The sequence below is a fragment of the Temnothorax americanus genome, unplaced genomic scaffold, assembly GCF_048541705.1.
Source record: "Temnothorax americanus isolate GAGA-0224 unplaced genomic scaffold, ASM4854170v1 Scaffold12, whole genome shotgun sequence".
Lineage (NCBI taxonomy): Eukaryota > Metazoa > Arthropoda > Insecta > Hymenoptera > Formicidae > Temnothorax > Temnothorax americanus.
In genome coordinates, this window is record NW_027509253.1 from 722,828 (window position 1) to 740,000 (window position 17,173).

Consider the following 17,173-nt stretch of genomic DNA (forward strand, 5'->3'; position numbering starts at 1 on the left):
CTATAATAAGCGTCAATTTACGTTTTTTATGTTATATTTTATAATTAAATTAAATAATATATACATGTATATATGTAAAATATGTAAAAAAATAAAAATTACCTGGCTGAGGTAATATCTTTCGCAATAAATTTTTTTACAGTTTTTAGATATTTAAATCGAGTTGATTTAATTCCGGGGAGTGAAGGGTTTTTAATTCTAACAATTACTGTGTTTTAAGTCCGACAAATAATCGGCGCGCAGTTTGTGGGAAAAATTATATGTATATATAATAGACATATATGTATACAGAAACTAATATAAGGCTGTCAATTAAAGACCTAAAGCTTGATGGATCGCATGGCTTTTGATTTTAATTGATTGTATATTGTTACGATCCTATTTCTCTTATTATTAATAAAAAATAATTATGTAAAATAATACAGTATATAATATGTAAAACATAGTCTCCATAATTTTATCATAAATTTGCACACTTGGGTACAAGGAACATCTACATATCTTTGCCACGATTTTCTGAAATTTTATCGTACAAGTTTTTAGAATTATTTTTCTAGAATTGTTAATTTTGTTGCATATAAAATAAAAAAAAACATCTCAGTAAATATATGTATCGTTCTAGGCATAAACAACCATATGTTATATTCTTGTCAATTACTTTGGAAAATTAGCTGCGAATAAATCCGTATGAAAAAAATATACGCGCGAAATTCGCTTATATATAAGAATCTTTTTCCCAGAACGAATTAAATTAGCGCGATTCTTTCCTGTTCTTCGCGAAGAACCTTGTCAGGCATTTTAACGTGCGACACATGCTCGCGAATCCATTATGCAAATACGCGAATGTCACGTCGCGTGTATATTTATAATTTCTCTGTACGTAACACAGTGCACGCATATGTGTGCGTATACAGGGTGGTCCAGAAGAGATGGGCATCGATAATAAGCATTTTTAAGCAAAATTAAATCCTTTTTTAGCGATAAAATGGCATAAAATTTCTATCACAAACAGAAATTATTTTATCTTTGCAAAATTTAATTCTAATATTATAAAGAGGAAGCCAATGCCTACGCTTATGCCTGTATTATTAAGATTATATTATTTTGTTGAAATAAATAATTGAAAGAAACTCATCCAATTCAATTTTCCTAGAGAATGGAAAAATTACGAGTTCGTCAATCGATATGTTATTCAGAAGGTAAAGATAATTGTGGTAAGTTCAATTGTTGATGTTATAAACGCGACTGATTAGTTTACAGATACACAAATTGTCAAGTCTTCTGATCACAAATGAAATGAGAGTGTTTTAATATAATAGACATCACTCCATAGATGACATAAACATGAAATTTAATGCTAATAATGACGAACATGCGAAGTCATTAAAATTAAGCCGGATGAGACGATCGATGCCGGATCCTATATCTTTTTCAGAGACCACCCCGTATACATCCCCCGTAATACACGCAGGTGCCGCGGTGCTATGTGCATACCCCGACCGTGTGCACGCTCGCGATCTCGCCTGTGGATGCATCGCGCGCCCGTGGACGCATCACGAGCGAGGCCGACGCAGCCGCGTGCGAGCTCTTCGTGTGTGGGTGTAGCGTCGGCGGGTGCTGCGTACACACCGAGTAGTGTAGGATCAATATAAGCGATGACACAGCGAGAGCTCATCTTTAAGCCACGCCCACGAGTAGGCCGCGAACGAATGCAGACGCGAGCCCGGCCGAGCGCGGCCAATCGGCGTGGCGCATCGATTTTTCGTGCCTTTTTCCCTTTTTTTTCGCGAAAGTGAATTTCTTCGCGAGGCTGACAAGGCGGCGCGCGGCGGTGAGGGCAAAAAGGGAAGAGAACGCGGTGGGATCGGGAAGAACGCGGGCTAAAGGCTTAAAGGGTGAACGTTGGAGGATAGAGAGGATAGCGACGAGGAGCGACGAAGAGAGAGAGGCGGGGAGAGAGGGAGACAGAGAGAGATGGAAGCAGTGACGGCAGTTGAGGGAAAATACGAGGGGATGTTGGGGAAACGGTGGGGGGGGGAGAGAAGCGCACCGGAGAGAGACGACTGTGGAGAGAAGGCGGAGGATGAGGATCGATGAGGACGGGGTGACTCTTCCATATATATACCAGGGGTAAACGAACCTCCATTTCATCCACCCTTCATGCCGTTATCGGTTGTCTCTTTTTCAATCGAGGGAGCCCCCTGCTGCTAGGGACATCGAGGTGTACCGCGGGCTCATCCTCTCGCACGTATAATCTTGTCAGCCGAAACCAGCAGTTCTTGTAGTTTTTTTTTTTATTATACTTGTCAGTTTAATCTAATTCGTGTATCACCTTTCACGAAAACGAAATTTGTCTCGCTCGATGCTCGATTAATTAACCATGCCTAAAATTACATTACGGGAGGAGAATCTTTTTAACGAGCTGTAATACAGATTTTAGAAGATGTTTATATGGTGTTGCGAAATATTAAATTACTTAATTGTTAATTGGACATGAAAAATATTATAAAATTTTTCAGTGACTGTTATTTTATAAATTTAGTTACTTCCACGTCTCGATGTTAGTTTGTTGAATTGACGGAATAATTATAATGTGTGAATATTTTTACTTATTAATTTAAAATATGTTTCTGTTCATATAATTGACGAATAAAAAGCCACAGCTTTTCAAATAAATTTCCGGCAAAGATACGGATTACTTTCTCCGATAATTTGAGATAATGTCATAAAGCTAGATTAATATAAAAAATGCCAAATATGTGTAAATAATAATCTCTAATTCTTTAGAAAGGTTTATATTAATATTTATATAAAATATTAAGCTAATTTTATGTTTAATACGAGGTTCATTTTACTTTAATTAAGAGTTCGTATACGAATAACTGACCTCTTTTGCCATCTTGCAGTACGAGAGATAACTATGCGGAGAACGCTTGTTTTATCACCCGCGATAATACACATCAGTATTGCATTTGTTTGAAACAATTCGGAATTTATTGCAAATTTCTTATTTTTGCGTTACGCATTATTTTTTTTACAAAAATTTTTACACACAAATAAAATTAATTATAGTTTCATTTTTAATATACATAATTTAATGCATGGGAATATCACTATTCAATAAATTATCGCTGTATATCTATATGAAGCTCTACTATAATGTTTGATAATAATCAGAATCTTAATAAAGTTAAAATTGTATGAAGTTGATAGAAATATATGATCTTGATTAAGAAATAATACATTTTTTATCAATTGCTTTAGAACTTCGGTGCTAAATTAATATCGGATATAAAAAAAAATTTACGTTAAAATAGAGAAGAAGCATTTTTGTATTTTATTGTATATTCAATTAAGTCACGTGTGTAAATATCTCAATTAATTACAATCACACATACAAATAATGCTACCGACTACGTAGTTCACTTGATGGAATTGACGGATTCTATATATATGGACACGATATCGTATATACCATGTCTAGTGGCAGACTTTGCATTAAATGCACACGTAATATCGTTAATTCGACAATTCGAATTTCCGATATGCTGTCTTTATATGTCAATCGCTTCGATTCTCTCGAATCGACCAGAAGGATTATTTTCGCGTACCTGATGTAGCATCGGAATCTATATACTCACCGGCACCGTATAACCATTTCGAATCACGAATCAGCGTCAATTGCGGCGGATGGAATGTGGCAACGATCGTGAAGATTCGCGATAATCGTTTACGTTTTAGCGTTTTTGCGCGTCATTCTAATCAGCACTCCCGCGCGGCAGAAATTGCGCTTATGTTACGTTGCGCATTTTTAACGTAAAATTAATGCGGGACGATCGCGTCCTCGCGTTCTGAATCAACGCGCCGCGGCGCGTTGAATCGTTTTGTATTAGCGGCTGCGGTTCATTTGACGCTACAAATGCTTCAAAGTGTTCTTTTTCTCCTTCTTTCTTCATTGAAAGAAAGGAGAAAAGAAATGCTTCAAAACATTTGTAGCGTCAAGTGGACCGCAGCCAGCAATGTAGAATACGAATTATTTTAGAATACGTGACGCCATCTGACGCGACTGAGTAACACGACTAATATGCGCATTGATCGAGAGATGTCACTTATAGTCTATAAATTTCTCAGCTGTGCAATCGCAATCGCATTATTTTTATTGTAGACGAACCATTGGAATTGATAATAGAACGTTAAATTTCGGATATATTATATTGTTTAGGTTTTTTGTCCGTATAGTTCGCTTAGCGCGAGCGAAAAGTCAATTTCGAACGGGCAGGTGATGTAAGCGTTTACTTGTTTGTATACAGTTACGAGAATATTATATTTCGGTCTTCATAAACATTTTAGTATTTTTTCTCGACTTATCCTTTTCTCTCCCTACATTTTACGATCAATATTCTTTAATTGTTCCGAATTAATATTTTATAATTAGCTTTCAATGTGAGAAGATATAATATATATCCATCCTAGTATCCCACAATATTTTTTTTTACTTTTTGCGTAATTGTGTTCTGGCATTCACGATTTGTATAGATATTCGCAGGAATAGTTCGTGTGGAGGAATTTTAGAATAATGAGATATTTAAATAATAACTTTTTTTATTTAAAAAGACTACATCTTCTTTACTTTGGAATAAGTATTTTTTGATTAATCGTTGACTTCAACGAATTATTAACTTATAATTAACTCATCAATATTCTGTCGACACAGATAAACTTATAAATATTTCATTGTTTGATATATAAAAAGTAAGATTAGATTATAGAGAGTGATATAGTTAAAAATTTTACTGTAAGCATTTCTGCTGATTGAATTGATCACCAATTTAGTTTATTGGAATTTGATTGAAATTGCCACATTCCTAGTTCTTCTGTTTACAATTAATTTATGCATCGTCCAAACTTAAAATAGGAATAAGAAGTTATATGTATGTGCGTGCTACGTTCAAAGTTCTAATTTAATTTATAATTAAATGGCTAATAAATTAACTAGAAAGGTAATTTTATAAAATAAAATTCATAAAAGAGAGGCTATTACGTTAACTGTAAGTAGAGATTATCGCAAAGCGAACGATTCGGATTATAGATTTTATTAATATATCTCTGGCTCATGTTATTAATAAAAAATCAACAATAATTTGTAATATTTAATTTATTTATTAAATCCGAGTAAAAAGTTCTCCAGAAAAGCCCTTTTTGTCACTCACTGCTATATGCATCTGAAATGATATTTTAATGATATTGAATTTCTACTTGTGTACACGTATCATCTCTCTCGACAAGTTTTTTATATTATTATTTTGCATAATATCCGAGGAAGCATTATAACACTTTCATAATGGCACAACAAAGGTGTTAGAGAAATCTTCCTATTTATCATTTTATTATGTTAAAAATAGGAAACGATATATCGCGTAAGAATATTAAGTATGAATAAATTTTTTTAGAGAAAAAGGGTAACGGAAAGGAATAAATAAATTTTGAGATATTTCTAAAAGAAGGGAACAAGGAGCTCGCGAAAATTTCATAGTTTCGATAAATATTGTGCATATGTGCATTGTTATGTGCTACAAGGGACCGGTTCACCAGTCCTTATATGAATAGAAAAGATTCTTATATTTGTATTAATTTCTGACCCAACTTGCGTTGGGTACACAAAAAATTAGTTTATAGACTCATCAATTGTTCCCCTCCACGGAAATCTTTAGTAAAAGGCGAAAGATTTATGCGTGAATTGAAGGGAAACCAGAGTGCCGAATCGTTCTCCGGCTCGTCTTATTATAGTATACGGTGTTGAATTTTACTTACGAGAAAGCGAGCCATCTAGTGGCTGCTATGAGTATTAGCGCTGAAGCGCGGGTTGCGCGGGCCGCGCGCGGGCTTGTTATTCCGGTTTATCTTCCTGGCAGTGCCGCATTAACCGGTTTTGCGCCCATGAGCTAAAATATTTCGAGCGCTCTTTTATAAGATGTGATGTCATCTGGATAAAATTTCTTTTAGGAGTTATATTAGATCATGAAAAAATGCTAAAATTATTATTATTATTATATATATTATTATTACATATTTTATGGACTCCTTGTCAAGTGCCCATAAAATTTTACAAAATTCATAATTTTAAAAATTAATTTTCTCGAGATTTTGTTTTAAGAAATCTTCTTTTTATTTTGGCTGAAGTACATACATAAATAAACAAAAAAGCGCAACAAAATACAAAAATTGAAGAATATAATAAGTATAGATTTTAAAAGTTGATAATAAGTAGATGTTAAAATGTTTTTTTTTTTCTATTGTCTATAATACGGAAAATTCATCAATAATTTAGCAGTAGAAGTTCTTTCTAAAATTCTTTCTAAAATTTGCCGCTCTCGCAGCGGCAATAGTACATTCACAATCAGCCTATATATGCCTTAATACGGCACGTACATACTTCTCACTAGTTTTAACGTAGTCGACAGTTTCACTCGGTTGTCGCTTGATATTTTACAATTAATCATTTTAGCATTTTATGAATACGTGTATATCCATAGCTGTACTGTGCATATTAAATATATGTGACATAATATAATTAATATATCCCGTTAAATAATTTTAAATATAATATAATTTATTTTATACTTAAATGTGTGGTATAAAAAATTTTTCTTTTAAATCTAATTCTGGAGAGAGATTTTGTCGTGTATAAAAATCTTTGTAAAATTATTTTCTGTTTCGTGTACTGAAATTTATTTCAGAAATGAGCATTACAGATTTTGTTGTCTCTTGTAGAAATGAAAATATCAATCGAAGTTAGTATAGCAGAACGACCAATCTATTGTCGAAGCCTTAGGACTGTCTGTGCACCGGTAGAAGATATAAACCTGTAGTAAATGGTATCTAATAAAAGTAACACGGCATCACAAGGATCCAATTCTCTGCCGCTACCGCGAATTTCCCACTTCGCCCTGTCCCGTTCTCGTGAATTACTGCTGACTGCGCATCGAAAAAGTTTTTGCTAAATTTCGTTTGCCCTAATCTTTGCACTTAAAAGTGTACAGTATAGTCCTTGAAGCTATTTGATGTGTATCTGCAGATACATATTTTCTCTGTGCGCGTATAGCTCGAGGCGTATAGTTCTTACGATTCAATTCGTTATTTATTACAATGTTCAATAATATGATAAATTACAAAATCTCAGAATGTTTGTACAATTTTAATTAAATTCTTTTTAATTGTTCTTGTTATATAAATTTATTAAGTTAAGATAATTAAGCATCCTGTTAACATTTAGTTTATGAATCTGTTTTATTTTATTTTCCATGTAAATATAACTGTGTAAAAAATTTCAAATCTTTGATTTGTGTTTAAACTGTTATACAATTAATATTTGTACGTTCTTTTAGCTCAATTTTTAATATTTTTGATTAATGCGGAGTGTTCAATATATCAAGCATTTTGCTGACCTTTGTACTAAATGTGTGAGTACGCAATCACGAAGGGGGCGTAGCTCAGATGGTAGAGCGCTCGCTTAGCATGCGAGAGGTACCGGGATCGATACCCGGCGCCTCCAGGTTTATCTTTTTGCTGCTTTTGCGAAAATTTGTTGCAACGAGAAAGGAAGACGAGAACAATAGTTATTAGAGAAATATAAAAAAAAAAATTTATTTTAATCTACTCTTCCTTGATACGAAAAAATATATCTTTTTATACTTTCATCAGAGAAGTCTTAACAATCGATGGCTTAAATAAAACGTTTATCAGGAATAATGCGGTATAATTCGGAATATATTGATATCTAAATTAATTATTTAGAGATTTTACATACTATAGCCTTGTAAAAGCATGCGTCAAATTTTTCTATGTAGCAGAACGTTCTCACGTCACGTAGGCGCCGTGGCTTAGTTGGTTAAAGCGCCTGTCTAGTAAACAGGAGATCGAGGGTTCGAATCCCTCCGGGGCCTCAATCCCGTCAAGGGAATAATGTTTTTATTTTTTTTTATTCATATTGAGAAGTTTTTAAGTATTAATTTATGATATATACAATGTGCGTTATTTGCGTATTATTTGTATTCTTGAATTAGTATTATTATTTATTGCATAGATAAGGCCTGTTCTTTTTAGCTGAATTTCTTGTACGGTTCTGTATCTTCTTTTTTTTTCACACTGGAGAGAAAAAGAGAAAAGATAAACTGTGCAAGAAGTTCAGCTAAATAAAACAGAGCTATAAACTGGTTGAAGAATTAAGTGAAACGATTACTGAAAATAAACATAAATTCAATAAATTAATATACTTTGTTCACGTAGAAATTTTGTTTTAATTCTTTTATTCTTTATTCTGTCTTATATAATTTCTTTTTTTTTATAATTATAAAAGGCGATGAGTAGGATAATAATTATCATATATTTATTATTAGCGAATTAAAGTAGTTAATAATTGATAAAAAGATAAAAGAGATTAAATTAATGGCTGCAAAGCTTTCTATTATTATTAAAAAATATATGGCATAACGATTGCTGTCAATATATCGCTATCTGATTTGTATTCGGTTTTTAATAAAATGATTTTAACTAATTCAAAATGACATAAAAATTATAATTATGGTCATGCACCGATTGTAAAATTGTAATTATGATAAAATAATTAAAATAAAGACTGAGAAAGCAGGCAGCATAAGAAACAATTGCATGATAATCATTTTATTCATTTCGTTCATGGCCACATTTTATATAGCCTTTTAAAAATATTATATTTTATGCAAACAGTCTTGTGATACACTTATTGAATTATTATTGCTGACATAATATTTCTTGTAGAAGTTAATAATTATTAAAATATTTTTCACATATGTAATCTTCAAAAATATTGAAACAATATCTGTTATATAAGCAATGAATATGAACAAAGTATAAATAATTTTTTATGAAAAATAATTGACAAAACATCTTAAAAAATTCTTAAAACCTGCACAACAAGTGTGTCAAATTTACTGTACGCTCGAGAATTTTTAGAATTAATAGATGCTTTATTATACAAGAGTAATAGAGTAAGTATTGAATTACGTGTGAATATGTTATGCAAATACTTACGCAAAATAAATTTTTTAAATGGATATATTACAATAATTATTTATGCTTTTACGATGCTACTATATTTTATATATATCCTGTTAAATCTAAATAGATTAAAAATCACTCACGTAATAATATTTCTTGGTTTAAAAAAATGTGACCGTGAACAAAGTGATTGTCATGATCAAACCTTGACGAAAAAAAAGTGAAGGTCTAATTTAATGTTACCAGAAATATCTTGTGTTTTTAGAAGCACTTTGGATATTACGTATAAAGTCACTCTTTACTGTATTTTATTCTTGTTTAATTATATTAATTACTAATCTATTCTATTCAAATTATTATTTGTATAATTGGCATACCGTCTTGTACAAATTACTTATAAATATATATAAAAGTTTAAGTACAAAAAGTATAAATTAAAAAAAGCAATTTTTTTACTTTTTTGATTTAACAATTCTCCTCTGCTCCTAATTCTTAATCGTAATAGTTCAAGACAAACAAGTGTATTATAACATATCACGCAATAATTATTTAACGGGAAAAAAGGATTAAAGTAGTCTTAGGCAATTTTAAACAGGGAATTTGAAAGTGACACAAAATCCTCGTCTTCTGCTTTCTATTTGTATTGCTCTTCTACTCTCTCTTTCTATTTAAATAGAAATTAATCTTTGGCTTCTAAATCTTGTATTAATTATAAACAATATTAATTGTAAACGATTAAAACTTAAATATATTTAAATAAAAATCTTAGCAAAAATAATATTAATATATATATATTACCTATATATATATTAATTTTCTCAAATTTACAAGCAGTACACTTCAATATTTCATGTTTGTTGCCTTTATTTTTCATGGCGTACATGACAAAAATTAATCTATACCACGGAAACTGAAAAAAATGTAACTTTACATATTTTATCGATCGTGGAATGTGATGTGTGTCATATATGACACTTGCAGCAGCGGATTGCCAAATTGAAAGTCGCGAAAGTGGGTCACTGAGAAACCAGTTGGATTAACAAAAAGACGGGCTCGTCCGGGATTTGAACCCGGGACCTCTCGCACCCTAAGCGAGAATCATACCCCTAGACCAACGAGCCATGTCGAGAACTGGCTGCTTCCGTAACGGTTGACCCCTCCCGGTTTATCAAATATCAGTCAATCATATATTGAACATGTGACTCGTTTCATCCATGTACAATGATAGGCTAAATTATTATAGATGTTTAAATGTATTTTAAAGTCTCATATCTAAGAGTCTGAACAAATTGATATCAAAATATCTAATAAATTCAAAAAACTAACAAATCGAAAATCAAATATAATTATGTTATAATATAAAATATCATTACTTTTTTATAAAATGCTTAAAAATAAAAATGTTAGGTAAAGTAACGAAAAAACAAGAAAATCTTCGTAACAATAAAAGAAAAACGCATGTTTAACGAATAGAACAAATAATGGACACACTGTGAGGAAGGTAAAGAATTGAATGTTTCATGATACGATTCACCATTCAAACAAAAGATATGGCAGATAGCCAATGTCGCGCATGTATAACGACTTCAATTTCACACATTAAGTATTTTTTATTAAATAAATAACTTCTTTATGTGTTAATTTTGTCTTATCTTGATTACGACCATGTGGGACATCAAGAATGAAAAAGTTTTCATAAGGCTCGTTGGTCTAGGGGTATGATTCTCGCTTCGGGTGCGAGAGGTCCCGGGTTCAAATCCCGGACGAGCCCGCAATTCTTTATTTTTGCGCTTTATTTTTCTATATTCATGCATTGAAAGTCAATGATACTTAAGCCGATTGCTTCAAACTGTAACGTCAAAAAGAAAATAATTGAACCGATTGGATCTTTTATTTACTTATATTAGAAATAATAATAATTGCAAAAAAGTTTCATTAAAAAAAATTAGTGTTAATCTTAATTTTTTAAATACATTAAAACTTACCTTATACATAGTATTTCTTTAATGCGTAGTAATACAGGTATTTATATAAAACTGTGTTTAATTAATTTAACGTTATCTTAGAATCAAATATAATCTAAATTTTCCATTATTTTTATATTTAAATAAAAAAAATAATAATAATAAGTGCGAAAAAATTTATTAAAATTATATAACTAATATTGATTTTTTAAATATATTAAAATTATTTTACGTATAGAGTGTTTTGTGTATTTAATGAGTAGTAGTAATTAAAAGTTTTTATATAGAATGTTTAATTATCTAACGTTATCCAAAGTTGATATCACAGCAGTTATACGAGAAATCTATTTATGCTGTAAAATATAAATAAAAGTAAATTATAAATTATAAAGTTATATAAGAATCATCAAATCATCATTGATATCTGAAAATAAAACTTTAAATCAATATGTGTCAAATAATTCGTGAATAAATCTTTAATTGTATTAATTTTAAATATAACAATTTTTAATACAATAATGTACATTGATGAAAGAATTAAAGTCTCTTCTTATAATCTTTAATATGGATAGTTTCTTGAGTCATCATTGAGCTCACAGTAAAGTTACCGTTAAAACTGCAGGTAGTATAATTGGACAAAAGTCACAAATTATGAAAAATCTATAGTATTTTAAAATCGGATAAGCTTTCCGTTTTTGGTAAAATAGAAAAAAAGAAGAAAGGAAAAGAAGAAGGCATGTAGTAAGTCTCGGACATTTTTTGTTTTATGAAAGAGCAACTTTTAACGCGCAATCAGTCGAAGATTGTATAAAGCGTAACGTTGGTGAGTGGTTCTTTGCAGTATAAAACAAGCGCTATTGCTTTAAAGAAGAAAAAGAAGGTATAAGAATATGCAATTAAGAGAAAATATATCGAGGGTGTACAAACTGATTTACAGAAGTTGACAAGTTTTTTTCTATGGATTTTCTGAAAATGCAAGAACATCACAATTTTATACGTATTCACATTAACTTTTGATTTTGTGCTGACACGCTATTTCGTTTATGTCTAACTTTTATAATATTTCCGAATTTAATTTACGTAAATTATTCATGTTTTGCGATACGTTGTTTTTGATAAAGATGCAAATGGAAACCGAAATGCTGGACACATTAATTACATTCGACGTTTTTTATTAATTCACGCATTTTAATTAGCTTGTTCTTATATTGTGATGTGTTTCTTCTCGATTAGACATCTCAGAGTCAATAATTATATAATCACACAATTTTATACAAAAACATTTTAAATCAAACTAATAAAGATTACGTATATAATTAAAAATCCCGTTATGATGAATGTCAGTCATTCTTAATTAGTCAATTAATAAATATAATTAAATTGCAATAATATTATTTTCATGTACCGTTCAATTAGAATTAAAAGATTTAACAACCGTTTAATTAAAAGAAGAGGTCAGTTGAAAGCGAAAGAAGCGTTTTTCATCAGAGCACTAGAGAAGAATCGCTTCCGCGGTCAGCAAATTTGGCGCGTGATTACGGAGAAAGCAAGTGAAAGTTTTCTGGGTGGCGGTATTTAACGTTAGAGGATGGTATTCGACTGAAATTCACTTCCGAATCGTCCACCGGCTTGCGCGTCGATCTCGAGTCGTATACGGATCAGCCAGTTAAATTTTTCTCGCGTAACGGCATTGTGTCCGATTCAGTGGTGTCAACGAAATATTATACGAATCACGGATCCGAGTGAAAGACGATGATGTTTATAGAAGTGCATACGAAGTGAAATTCTCCGTGTTCCATATGCAATATACGCGTAGATCGTAGAGGTACGAGTTCGATAATTGATTGTATGAGAAGAAATAAAATAAAAGTCCAGAGATAAAGATAGTTGTCTTGAAAATAGAATAAAATACGAAGTTTATGAAAACAAAGCTTCCTCTATGAGGAAGCAAAACGTGACGCAAGATTCTATCGAAAGATTTCCACATTTGTACGAGAAATTTTTCTCTTCAGCTACCAAACGTTTTTTTTGGCAGTTAATAAATTGTTGTGGCAGTATTATATCGTGACGATAGTATACAGAATTATGTATGCTTGTATATTGTGCTAATTTTTATAAAAAATTAATAGCGACTGTGTATGTGCTGTTATATATGTGCCGTTGCATTCTTCTTTAAAAACTATATTCACAATTTAGAATTTATAAAGAAGTGCTAATGTGTGACATTAAGTGCTCAATTAAGCCTTCGAATTATTTCGCGCAAATTGTAATAAATAGTTTAACTCAAAGTAAAATCTTGATAGCGATCATAAAATTTATAACAACGTAACGGTAGATATTAGTTACATAAATCATTCGCGAAGTAGCGATTTGCTATCATAAGCTTAATTTTGACGATAAATCGGAAACTGCAGTTCAATCGCCTCGTCCCATTATTTTTATGTTATATCAGAATTTTAATTAAAACCAAAATTTGTTTCAACACGTGTATTGCAGCACGATTGTGTCGCGTGTTCTTGAATTCAGACAGAGAAAATATGGACACGCCGGAATTCGTGGAATTTGCAAAGGCGACTATAGACTATGTCGCGGATTATACTGAGAGTTTAAGAAGCAGAAACGTATTGCCGGATGTGGAGCCGGGTTATTTAAGTAAATTATTGCCGAAAGAAGCGCCGAAAAAGTCCGAGAGATGGCAAGAAGTGCTCAAAGACGTGGAACAATATATTATGCCAGGGGTAAATTTTTATACTTAAAGTTGCATCAATAAAATCACGATTCTATTCAGAAAAAAAAGAAAAAAAAAAGAATTTTTTAAAATATATAAATAGATTCTTTTTAAATATATATATAATTAGAAATATATATAATTAAAAATAAAAAAAAGTAATAAAATTCAATAAATTAAAAATAAGTACTATTAATAATCTGTGCAATGTTGCTTAAAGTTAATACTTTAGCCTAGTTGCTTCACTCTTATATACAGTTTGTCTTTTTGTTTTATAATTTTAGCTGCTCGTATTAAAAAAATTTTTAATATTATATTTAAATTACGAACATTTTTTGTGTTATATTGTTATCAAAAAAACTGAAGATAAGCTTTTATCATTTCCGTCAATATGTGCAGATAACGCATTGGAACTCGCCGCACTTTCACGCATATTTTCCAACGGCTAATTCCTATCCAGCTATCGTCGCTGAGATTTTAAGCTGCGCGATCGGATGCATCGGTTTCAGCTGGATAGCATCTCCAGCTTGCACTGAGCTCGAGGTCATTACGTGTAATTGGCTTGGCAAACTGTTAGGGTTACCTAATGAGTTTTTGAATTGCAGCAGTGGAACAGGTGGAGGAGTCATTCAAGTAATTACAGCAATCTATATATATATATATATATAGATTATTATTTACACAGTGAGATCATAAATTCTACATTTTTTAAATAAAATAGAATTGCATCGATGTTTTTAATTTAACACAAAACTGATATTGATTACTAAAATAACGCAAAAAAAATATGACAAAAATAATGGGCTCGTCCGGGATTTGAACGGGACCTCTCGCACCCTAAGCGAGAATCATACCCCTAGACCAACGAGCCATTGTTCATTTGGATTATTATACAGTGGACACAGAGAAAATTAATAATTTACAGCCATTATAAAAAATCTATTTTATTTTCTTTGAATAAATAATTATTATAATATAATTTATATATAATAGATATTTAATAATAAATATAAAAACTATCACAAATCACAATTTTAAATAAAACGTAATATTTTGTATTATGTTTCATGTGTGTTATACAACTCTCTTTATTACAAAAATTTATTTTAATTAATTTAATTTTTTACTTACAAAAATTCTTCTTTGTATAACCTAATTTTACTATCATACTGTTAATATAAATAATCATGTGTTACAACATATCATATGTTAATATAAATAATTGTACATTTTAGTATATTTATTGTAATATTGCATACTAACGTTTCTTAATGTTTAAAAAATTTAGTCATATAGAACTTAGTTTATTAATTTCATTAATTAATTTATTAATTTTAGGGATCTGCAAGTGAATGTACATTCCTTTGTTTATTAGCTGCGAAAGAGCACACAACACGTCGAATGAAACGTCTTCATCCAGAGGCGGACGAGAATCATATTAAATCTAAATTGGTTGCATATACTTCCAGTGAGTATTAATGGAAATGAACAAATTTTGTGAAAATGCGTGTATTATTCGATAAAATATTATTTACCTGTTAAGCAAGGAAAGAAGGTTCAATATAAATTCACATATAATATCGATTGTATATATACAAAAGGTCCAATTTTAATTGTCTATCTCGAATATCTTGTAAATGACGTTTTTGGGAAAAATGTTCTAGACAAAATTTGTTTGGTCCTGAAAGAGCCGTAAAAAATTATTATTTGTTTGTGAAAACATTCGTGCATACAACAAACACTTGCAACAGCTTTGCTGGCAGTACTTAAACTTTAAAGATTCATAACTCTGGAAGTTCTCATCGTTTGTAAGAAGGTTTGTAACTAGTATTTCAAAACCGTTTCGACTGTGAGAATATACCATAAAACATATGGGTTTTTATTTAAGGAAATCAAAATGGCCTTATAACGTTTTTTTACTTAAGGTCAAATAAAAATTAGTTTTTTGTGGCCCCTTCAGGACCAAACAAATTTTGTCTGAAACATTTTCTACGAAAATGTGTCATTTACAAGATATTCGAGGTAAGCAATTAAAATGGGATATTCTGTATACATATATCACATTTAATTAATTAAAGATTAATTACTTGCTTACATCTTTATGCTAATGTTACATATTTGCGTAAACATGTTTTTTAAACATTTGAGTAAACGCCGTAAATATTTGTCCACACATTTTTAGATCAGAGCAATTCATCAGTGGAAAAAGCAGGAATTTTAGGATCAATGCCAATGAGGTTGCTACCAGTGGACGATAAGTGCTCTCTGCGCGGAGAAACTTTGAAGAAAGCGATACAGGAAGATTTGGAGAAAGGCCTTATACCGTGTTACGTCGTCGCTACTTTAGGAACTACTGGCACCTGTGCGTTCGACAATATCGACGAGATAGGACCAATATGCGAAGAATACAATATATGGCTGCACGTTGACGCTGCTTACGCGGGTAGATATAATGCAATTTATCTACAATATTTTTTTATTAAATCTACATCTCTGTCGTATATATTCGATGTAATACGTTACTTCAAATAATCGCTAAAATTTATATATTGGTACAAAAAGATTCATGCTATTTGATTAATCACCAGCTAAGATTATAATTGCGCGTGGTCGTTATAAAAACTCATCACTTTAGTTAATTGTATATTGATTCAGGTGCAGCGTTTGTTTGTCCGGAATTTCGTCATTTGATGTCCGGCGTTCAGTACGCGGACTCCTTCAACGTAAACGCTCATAAATGGCTACTTACAAACTTCGATGCTTCGGTAATGTGGGTAAAAAACTCGAGACGACTTATAGAAGCGTTCAGTGTTAACAGAATATACCTTGCCCACGATAAGGAAGGACTTGTACCGGATTATAGAGTAAGATTTTATAAATTTTGTCAACATAATATTCTTATCTTAATGGACTGTCTTTTTTAACAAAGTAATTAAAAATGTTCTCCATTCATGTAAATCTTGAATTTTTCATGATATAGAATTGGCAGATACCGTTGGGTCGGCGTTTTCGTTCGTTAAAACTGTGGTTCGTTATGCGTATTTATGGAGTGCAAGGACTTCAGGAACATATTAGACACACGATAAAACTAGCGCAGCTTTTCGAGAAGTACGTCAGGTCGGACAACAGGTTCGAAATAGTCACCGAGGTCGTTATGGGTCTTGTCTGTTTTCGTATCAAAGTACGTTTTCCAATTACAAGTCTCTTTTGCCAGTTTGCAAAATAAAAATTTAACCTTTAATCATAGATTTTCTTATTCTTTTATTTTATAAATTTTTAATTTAATTAAGATTAGAACAAATAAGAGGGTCAAAATAACTTGCTTGACATTTTTAAAAATAATTATTATTTATTTTTAAACTATTACAATTTTCGAAATTTTTTTGATTTTTATTGAAATATACAGATAATTAATTTTATAAATTTATTTTTATATTTACTTCTT

General features: G+C 31.0%; 1 protein-coding gene and 5 non-coding genes across 6 annotated transcripts in view; 4 read left to right on the forward strand and 2 right to left on the reverse strand.

Moving 5' to 3' along the window:
• Nucleotides 1-5,636: 5,636 nt before the first annotated feature.
• On the reverse strand, nt 5,637-5,757 carry LOC143893511 (U5 spliceosomal RNA). Its single transcript, XR_013255822.1, has one exon. It is a non-coding gene; the product is annotated as a U5 spliceosomal RNA (small nuclear RNA).
• Nucleotides 5,758-7,479: 1,722 nt separating this feature from the next.
• Trnaa-agc (transfer RNA alanine (anticodon AGC)) lies at nt 7,480-7,552 on the forward strand. The gene has a single exon. It is a non-coding gene; the product is annotated as a tRNA-Ala (tRNA).
• Nucleotides 7,553-7,869: 317 nt separating this feature from the next.
• Nucleotides 7,870-7,943, forward strand: Trnat-agu (transfer RNA threonine (anticodon AGU)). The gene has a single exon. It is a non-coding gene; the product is annotated as a tRNA-Thr (tRNA).
• A 2,142-nt stretch (nt 7,944-10,085) lies between these two features.
• Nucleotides 10,086-10,157, reverse strand: Trnap-agg (transfer RNA proline (anticodon AGG)). Its single transcript has one exon. It is a non-coding gene; the product is annotated as a tRNA-Pro (tRNA).
• Nucleotides 10,158-10,735: 578 nt separating this feature from the next.
• Trnap-cgg (transfer RNA proline (anticodon CGG)) lies at nt 10,736-10,807 on the forward strand. The gene has a single exon. It is a non-coding gene; the product is annotated as a tRNA-Pro (tRNA).
• A 2,640-nt stretch (nt 10,808-13,447) lies between these two features.
• The window catches only part of LOC143893295 (aromatic-L-amino-acid decarboxylase), a 5,311-nt gene continuing 1,585 nt past the window's right edge, over nt 13,448-17,173 (forward strand). Inside the window, exons 1-6 of the mRNA XM_077398510.1 lie at nt 13,448-13,738; nt 14,128-14,361; nt 15,067-15,196; nt 15,911-16,171; nt 16,384-16,592; nt 16,709-16,909. Of these exons, the coding sequence (XP_077254636.1) occupies nt 13,538-13,738; nt 14,128-14,361; nt 15,067-15,196; nt 15,911-16,171; nt 16,384-16,592; nt 16,709-16,909 (1,236 nt within the window). The 5' untranslated portion in view covers nt 13,448-13,537. The remainder of the gene's footprint in view (nt 13,739-14,127; nt 14,362-15,066; nt 15,197-15,910; nt 16,172-16,383; nt 16,593-16,708; nt 16,910-17,173) is intronic.